At 42.1% G+C, this 9,025-nt stretch overlaps 1 protein-coding gene across 1 annotated transcript in view; it reads left to right on the forward strand.

The window, feature by feature from the left end:
- ORC4 (origin recognition complex subunit 4) overlaps positions 1 to 9,025 on the forward strand; it is a 35,360-nt gene that overhangs the window by 19,194 nt on the left and 7,141 nt on the right. The window contains exons 7-10 of the mRNA XM_018566776.1: positions 171 to 322; positions 1,942 to 2,115; positions 5,051 to 5,137; positions 7,547 to 7,655. Of these exons, the coding sequence (XP_018422278.1) occupies positions 171 to 322; positions 1,942 to 2,115; positions 5,051 to 5,137; positions 7,547 to 7,655 (522 nt within the window). The remainder of the gene's footprint in view (positions 1 to 170; positions 323 to 1,941; positions 2,116 to 5,050; positions 5,138 to 7,546; positions 7,656 to 9,025) is intronic.

Raw genomic sequence — 9,025 nt, forward strand, 5'->3', positions numbered from 1 at the left:
AAAAAAAAAATTGTTTTTTTTTTTTTTTTTTTTTTTTAGAACATTTTGAAAAATAATGTTTAGCATTTTGTATACTTATCTCAAATTTCTTTTGTGAAAGGCTTTTCTTTGAATTAGCCCAGAGGTAACTAGTAGGAAACCTCGTTCTAATAATAGGATTCTGTGTTCAGGTGATCGCACCAGCAGCTGCCCTGTCCTCTTTATCCTGGATGAGTTTGATCTGTTTGCTCATCATAAGAACCAGACGCTGCTCTATAATCTTTTTGATATCGCACAGTCAGCCCAGACTCCAATCACAGTCATCGGACTCACCTGCCGGCTGGTAAGTGTGATTTTGACTCTTGAATGTTTCTTTTACTGAACTTTGAACCTCTTGGTTGCATTAACTGTGCTATAATATCTCTCCAAGGAGAAACAATGCTCCTCAAACACTGGAATTTGTTTCTGTTGTTTTTATTTTTCTTATTAGCCATTGCAGCAGCAGCGAGCCGTCAAGTGTCTGTTGGCTTCTGACGTGCAGCACTGTCTTAAGCTGGCCATACACTTATAGATTATCTGCAGATTTTCTATGGTCAGATAGAAAACGTGCAACAGATTCCTCGATCTACGCCAAACTGTGTGGATGGAGGAATTTCCCACTGGGCCAAGCTTCAGTATCTAACTAGTTGGCCCCGCTGGCTGTCAAAATAACTGATTATTCTGATTGGATGCAGGCATTGTTCAGGTATTTTGAGAGCCAGTGAGGCCGACTAGCAAGATACTGAAGCTTGGCCCAGTGGGAGATTCCTCCAGCCACACACTTTAGCGTAGATGGAGGAATCTGTTGCACGTTTTCTATCTGACCATAAAAAACCTGCAGATGATCTATAAGTGTATGGCCAGCGTTATGCAATTTATAGAAACAGAGCAAGGTATTGGACCCATAATAACCAATCAGAAATCAGACTTTATAAATATTGTCTACTCTGGACTGCTGTTATTGATATGAATAGTCATAGAGCACTGTATAGAGAAAAGGAGAGAACCTGCACACTGTTGGCTGTATACACTTATGATTATTTAGAAGATTATTACACAGCTATATTATAACAGCACTGCAGTCTGCACAAGTACGTAAGTTCACGGCACTGGTGGTGTTCGGGACAGGGTCTTGGCACCAAAGACAGGTGAACAGCTTAAAGTTCCCTTAACTTGTAAAAAATCTTATACTACCCCTTAATTGTTAACCTCCACGACATCAAAATCCGCCCTAAACTAATCCTTTCCTTGACACAAACCTAACTTGGATAAGGAGTCCTTTCACATTTGGCTACCCATAGCACCTAAAACCGAACCTCTTAGAACTTCATCTTCCCCAACTCGCTCTAAAATTCTGACCCAAACTAAATTCTAAACTAATCCCTGTTAAAGACTACTTTGCCAGAGACTCTTGTCCAGTAGTTATAGTAACAATGCCATGGTATCAACTCTGATAACTTACAGAATTATCAAATAAATACTAGAATCTCTACCTGGCAGAGCAAACTACTATAATGGGAATGGAATGCTGACACATGGCAAGTCCTTTTGCCGCTTGTTCTATATATGCTAGACATGGTACATGGGTTGGCAGGAGGAGAAGGGAACCAAAGTTCTGGTTACTTGGTAATAATGTTGTGCAGAGTGAGTGTTGGGCTGTATTACATTAAATGGGTTTCCCAGCATGGAAATCCTGCCGACATACGAACAGTATTGTCTGCCAAGGCTCTCCCTGCCTGTCTGTGAGAAGGAGCTGCCCTATTAATTTTGCCATCACACATGTTGGGACATTTCCACTTTCTTATTAGAGGTGCAAAATCCGGTTGGTATGTATGCTGATGTTCTAGTTCCATTCTGTGCAGTATTCCTGACGTGCCCGGCTTCCTCTTGTCTCTGTCAGTTTAGCAACCTTCTTTGTTTCAGGATGTCATGGAGCTGCTTGAAAAGAGGGTCAAATCTCGCTTCTCCCACAGACAGATCCATCTGTTGAACTCGTTCAGCTTCACTGAATACCGGGAGATGTTTAGGGAGCTTCTGTCTCTAGCTTCTGGATTTCCAGATGGGAACTTTTCTGAGCAATGGAATACAAACATTCAGGTAATAGAATTCATGAAAGCAGGTGCAGTCATTACCACAGACCATCATGCCTCATTCTGTATCCTCTAAGTCCAATCGGATTGCCAGTTTAAAATAGCAAAATACATTACAAGTGCATCAAAACAGCATCTTGTCTGTGTCTTGTCAACATGCTGCAGAGGGAGCTTTTGTGTGGTGCGTGGAAGCAGTGATCCCTGCAGCGGTCTAAGATGCCCCCTGTTCAGTCTGAGTTGCAGCTTTCCAGTCAGCAGGGAGGGTGAGCATCGATGATTGCAGAGCTATAGCTCTTACTCAGTAGTGGGCATGTCAGACCTTGCAATGAGTCCACTGCTTCCCCAAAGATAGTAAGAGTCACAAGTTGCTGGCATGGGACCTGCTTTTTCCTACTTGGGCTGTGGCTGCTTTACAAATAAACTGTATCATATTGAAAGCCTTTTATTGTGATGCAACTGCAATGTATTTAGTTGATTTAAACATTTACTATGTTCTTCCTATTTACTTTAACCCCCCCCCCATTCAGTGTGCCATAACTCTTTACAGGTGCAACCCCCATCGTATATCGTGAACATTTTTTTTTTCTCCCCATAAAATACTTGTTTTCAATTTTTTTTCATTCTTTGTTGCAAACCAGTGATGCAATTTTCCAGTATTCTGTCGAAAGTTCCAACTTGTCGACCTCTCCAACTGGTGACGTCACATCCGGTGACTGCCAGTAGGAGATCTACAGCAGATGGTGCTGGTGCGCATGGCCAGGAAATCCTTGTCAAACTGTCTAAATATTGCCACAGCGCCTGCGTGGCTATCCACTTCTATAACCTACTACAGTTATATTTGTCCTAGGTTATAGAAGCCGATAGCCACGCAGGTGGAGTGGCTATTGCCTCCTTGGATTCTATAACCTAGTCAAAGGTTATATTATGTCACAGCGCCTGCTACAGCCACAGTTGCCACTGCACCTGCGTGGCTATCGGCTTCTATAAACTAGGACAACTATAAGTTTGTAGTAGGTTATAACACGATGAGCCGCTAGCCACGCAGGCGCAGTGCCAATAGTTAGACAGTTCGACAAGGATTTTCTGCCCATGCGCACTAGCTCCGTCTGCTGTACATCTCCTATTGGCAGTCACCGTATGCGACGTGCCCAGTCAGAGAGCTCGACAATCAGAGCTTTCGATAGAACACCGGCATCCTCTTTGCAGCCATCTTCTGTCTGCATGCATGCACTCCATGGCCGGCTTCATTTTAGTTAGGGAGCGTTTCCTGGTGGTGATAAGTGGGTCAGGCCTGTGTAATGTGTGCTGCCACTTGTAGTAATTAACACGTTAAAGCTTAGATGGGATATTAGTGATTGGACTTACAAATACTTCAACCCTTTTCTATGTCATGTATAGGCAATGTAGTAAACCTTAATTGTTCAGTTCACATTTTTACATGAAAACTTTACATTGACTGTACATTATTTGTTCAAATGCATTTACATCCATTATAAATTAAACATTGGTCACTCTGTGTTGTAAGTTCTATACTTCACACTGCTTTTCTATAAGAACAGGGTTGTGCTTTATATAATTTGCACTGCTCAGTGGTATGCACTGGGCCATGGGTGCACAAATTTAATTGGAACTCCATTGACACCAACTAGAAAAACCCTCAAAATTCAGGCGCCACTTGTAATTTCTAAGGAGCATTGGATACCTGGCTGATTTGTCTAGCTAGCCCTGCACTAGGCTGTACATTCTATACTCTGCACTGCTTGGTTGTATGCACTGGGCTGTACATTCTATACTCTGCACTGCTTGGTTGTATGCACTGGACTGTACATTATATACTCTGCACTGCTTGGTTGTATGCACTGGGCTGTACATTATATACTCTGCACTGCTTGATTGTATGCACTAGGCCAGTGGTGGCGAACCTTGGCACTCCAGCTGTTTTGGAACTACAATTCCCATGAGGCACTGCAAGGCTCTGACAGCCACAACTCCCAGAGGCAGATGCATGTTGGGATTTGTAGTTTTGGCACAGCTGGAGTGCCAAGGTTCGCCACCACTGCACTGGGCTGTACATTATATACTCTGCACTGCTCAATTGTATGCATTCGGCTATCCATTATCTACTTGATTTCAATATCTATAAAGCAGACAGTTTGCATTTGCTTCATGACTTAACATATGCTTGTAAATAAGAAAACAGATGACAATGACATGGGCATAATTATTGGTACTCTTGACCTAATATTTGGTAGCCTGCCACTTTGGGGGCAATATTTGCAACCAAGCGCTTTATGTAGCGCTCTGTTGTACTGGGTGCTCCCAGCATGCTTTCCACTAACTGGTTGGGGACTGCTTACAGCACACCCCCAATTTATGGAGCGTTAGGGCTGAGCTACCTAAAAAGCACAGCTGAATGCACCTCTAATCACTGAGGTGTCATTTAATGTATTATATGTTTTTTTTTTTTAAATGAAAGTACCAGAATTTGTCTTGGCACCCGCCTACTATACAGCAAAACTCAGGTGGAGAGTGAAGCATCAAAAGGAGCCAGCTAGGTGTGCTACAGTGCAAGTTGATATGCAGAGAGCAGAGTGACTCAGAGATGAGCTAATCGGTGTTCTGCTTTCCTTTCCTTGTCCAGTCACAGGGTGGGGTGGTAGGGGAGACCTTTTAGTGGAAATGACATTTTATCAGGTCCCTCCCCTGTTAGACAAATCTGAGCTGTGTGGCAGAGCTGTGTAAAACGCAGGATTAGATGGACAGAAATACAAATCTCTGGCAGATTCAACTGCTCCCTTTATATGTACTGTATGTAATCTGTGTGTTTAGCTGTTTGCTGGAGTTTACCTTGAACACCTACTCAGTGGTCCTTAAACTGTAAGATATGCCTAGCCGTGGTGAGGTTGTTTTTTGTAACTATATTACATTTGTGTGTTCTGTAGAGTCTCCAGGAAAATAAGACTGTGGAAGATATTCTGCAGAAACAGTATAATGCTACAAAGGATCTACGATCGCTGCACATGCTGTTGGTAAGTTATCATACAATTGTAATTAAAGTAAAACTTTGGACTTCCATTTTTATATATAGTGTGTGTGGTGCAGCACATATAGCATGCATCGCACTTACGCTGAGCCCCTTTCAAAGTTCCGCAAATACCTGTTGAGCCCGCCTGTGAAGTCCAGCTGATTCAGCTTCCTGCGAGTGCAACGATGCTGCACTCCTCCTGAATTGAGAGCAGCGTTGTCACCCTCATGTAGGCTGTGCCTGCGTGCATTACATTGGGGTACAAAATTGATACAAGGGGTGTAGGTGTCAGTATCGTCACTGCTGATTCATATGTAGCTTGTCAATCAGCACCTGGCCGCATCTAGATCTGCCTCCTGTTATCTGGGTTGGCAGCACTGCCTCTGTTACTGAAACCCTCCCACTAAGAGGTGCAGTGTCTAGGAGGGAGAGCGGGTGAGACATAAATGAAGGAGTATTTGGTTCAGTTGGGGAGAGTAAAGGAAGTTTTTTGTTTACTTTTATGAGGCTTGTACATCACATAGTAACTGAATGTGGGACTTATTTAGACTGATACAGAAGCCTTTATTTGTACTTTAATATACCGGTGTGCGTATGTGCAAAAGCTGATCAGTACTGTAAATGATCAAAATAGAAGCAATATTGTGGGAAATCAACATTTTCTAACACTAAGCTGACTTCCTGTTTGGTAATCCCATAAAAGAATGTTCCCAGCTGTCTTATAAGAGCATATGTTGAGTCACTGTGGTAACTTTTACTTGAAAGTCATTTAAAACTGCCGTTTACTTTTCCATTTATTGATTTGCTCTTCCTTATTTTGATCATACTTGTATACAAGGTAATATAATTAGCATCTCAACTTAATGACTGTTAAAATTAACTCATTTGACCTTTAAAAATGAATGAACTCATTTGACCTTAAAGCAGAATGAGCTCTTGCCATAATGCACAGCATGCTTGCATATATGGCACACCTACATCCAAATGTGCTGTCCTCAAGAAATGACGGGTCTCCTCTGGCACTTATTCATGTCTGTTCTGCCAAAACTCTACCTTTTTGTTTTAGGCTCCATTCACACACGAGCGGCTTTTCGCGGAACTGCTCTAAACATAAAAACAATGCATTGCAATGTGCATTGTACAGACTTTTGCAGCGGCCACATGGTACGAAAACCACGCGTCTTGCAAATTAGTACCAGCGCGATTTTATGGGCAGATTCCGCACTTTCCGGCTATAGTAATAGTTGCAAAAGTGCGGAATCCGAGCAGCAGATTAGACATCTGCCCATTCTCTGTAGCACTTGAGCCTGGTGATGTTTCAGAAGATATGGTCCTTGCATTGTTAGGTACACTTGTCAGAAAAAAATACATTACTCTTTATAAACATGCTGCAAGCATACATTTGCATGAGGTTACAGTAAACTTAGCACTGTAGGTCAGATGATGGCAAGACTTGTCAGCTTGTTCCTTTTCACAACATTTTGTTAAATGGCGCTAATATGACTTTACAAATTGCATATCCTGAAGCAAGTCCTTGTGGCTGTTCCCGAGACACCTAATAGACCAAAAATGGCAGCTGCTCAAATCAATTTATATTTGTATTAGCAAAGGAAAGGTTCAAATAGATGATCCAATACAAGGAACAATACAAAAATTCTGCAGCACTTAGTCCAGCTAGTCAGCAGAGAAAACCTATTCAAACTGCTTCTACCAGATTAAAAACAGGTTTTCTCTGCATATCATTGAAAATATATGTGAAGCCACACTGCCACAGCAAGCCACCTTTCCACTTTATGGTTCCTAACTCTAAACTATCTGAGAGCCCCACCCCAAAAAAAAAATTTAAGCCCCCGCGTACACTCGCATATGAATGGATAGGGCAGGTGCGCCTACGGAGGAAAACCGCGTTTGCGCCACACATGTTGGGTATCATCAAGCATGCTGTAGTGAAATTTGGGATACCAACGTTTTTCACCATTTCATGGGCTCACGCAAATGTGTGACTTGACATGTTTGTTCACTTTTATATACGGTATTAAAAAAAAAAAAGTATTTTATTGTGTTTGTGTGCACTAAAATGATTTCTCATTTATTTAAAAGAAAATTTGGGTTTGATAAACTGTTGCGCTCATATTGAGTAACATAATAAGGATTGTAGCTACCCATACAGGGTCTCTGCTTTCATTAGAAAAAATAAATACATTTGGCAGGCTTTCATCCATTTTCAGGCCTAAAATATGCATTTCAACATGTGCGCAACAAAACAAAATACATCATTTAAAAGGCGTTTCCATGGATAATATTACTATATACATTTTTTATAATTTGATATAGATAACTTGATCACAGATCCTCTTTAAGCTTTGGTATATGCATTTTTCAAGTTATCTTTAACATTTTATTGGTTTTTCAGCTGCTGGCCTTGTGTCGCGTAAACATTGCTCACCCTCATCTGACTGTGGCGGACCTTGTGGAAGCCTACAGACTTCGCAGCATGGACTCAAAGGCCAATATTCTGCATGGTGAGGAGGATCTGTATAGACTATTGCTGCCTGCGTAAGAGCAATAATTCATGATTCAAGTGCTGCAGCTAAACCGAGCTCATACTGCCGTCTGCTGGTCTGTGTCAGGAACATGTACAGACATCCATCACTGCTTTATATTTAGTGAGGCAGAACTACACATGTATTTAGTATGATGACTTGCAGTGCCAGCAGTACAAATAAACACACAGATACACTATATCACCAAAGGTTGTGGACACCTGACCATCACACTTGTATGGTTTTGTTGGACACTCCTTTCCAAAACCATAGGGATCGGTATGGAATTGCCCCCATCCCTCCGCCTTTGCAGCTTGAACAGCCATTGTGAGGTCCAGTTTCCTAATGTTGGATAAGACTACCTGGCTTGTACTGTAGTTGGTATTGCAATTATTTCCAAAGCTGTTCAGCAGGTTTTAGGTCAGGGCTCTGTGCAGGCTACTTGCATTCCTAAACTCATCAAGCCATGTCTTTATAAAGCTGGCTTTGTACATAGGGGCACGGTCATGCTGGAACAGAAAAGGGCCTTCACCAAACTGTTGCCACAAGGGTGGAAGCGCGCAATTGTCTAAAATGTCCTTCTATGCTGTAGCTATACCAATACCCTTCACTGGAAACCCCTGAATGCAATGAATTAGAGGGGTGTCCACACTCCTCATATTGGCCACATATTGGCTCTGAGGGTCAGGTGTCCTCAGACGTTGGGCCATATAGTGTATGTTGCTTCCCTGAACTGCTACTCCTTTGCACATTTGAAGTATTGGGCATTTCATATATAAGACAGTTTGCAGTATCAGAATGCTTCATAACTTACAGTTGGGCAAAGTATTTAGTCAGCCACCAATTGTGCAAGTTCTCCCACTTAAAAAGATGAGAGAGGCCTGTAATTGGCATCATAGGTAGACCTCAACTATGAGAGACAAAATGAGAAAACAAATCCAGACAAATCACATTGGCTGATTTGGAACTAATTTATTTGCAAATTATGGTGGAAAATAAGTATTTGGTCAATATCAAAAGGTCATCTCAATACTTTGTTATATATCCTTTGTTGGCAATGACAGAGGTCAAACGTGTCCTGTACGTCTTCACAAGGTTGGCACACACTGTTGCTGGTATGTTGGCCCATTCCTCCATGCAGATCTCCTCTAGAGCAGTGATGTTTTGGGGCTGTCGCTGGGCAACACGGACTTTCAACTCCCATGAAAGGTTTTCTATGGGGTTGAGATCTGGAGACTGGCTATGCCACTCTAGGACCTTGAAATGCTTCTTACGAAGCCACTCCTTCGTTGCCCGGGCGGTATGTTTGGGATCATTGTCATGTTGAAAGACCCAGCCACGTTTCATCT

This window comes from Nanorana parkeri, unplaced genomic scaffold (assembly GCF_000935625.1).
Source record: "Nanorana parkeri isolate BGI_ZX_2015 unplaced genomic scaffold, ASM93562v1 scaffold974, whole genome shotgun sequence".
Taxonomy (NCBI): Eukaryota; Metazoa; Chordata; class Amphibia; order Anura; family Dicroglossidae; genus Nanorana; species Nanorana parkeri.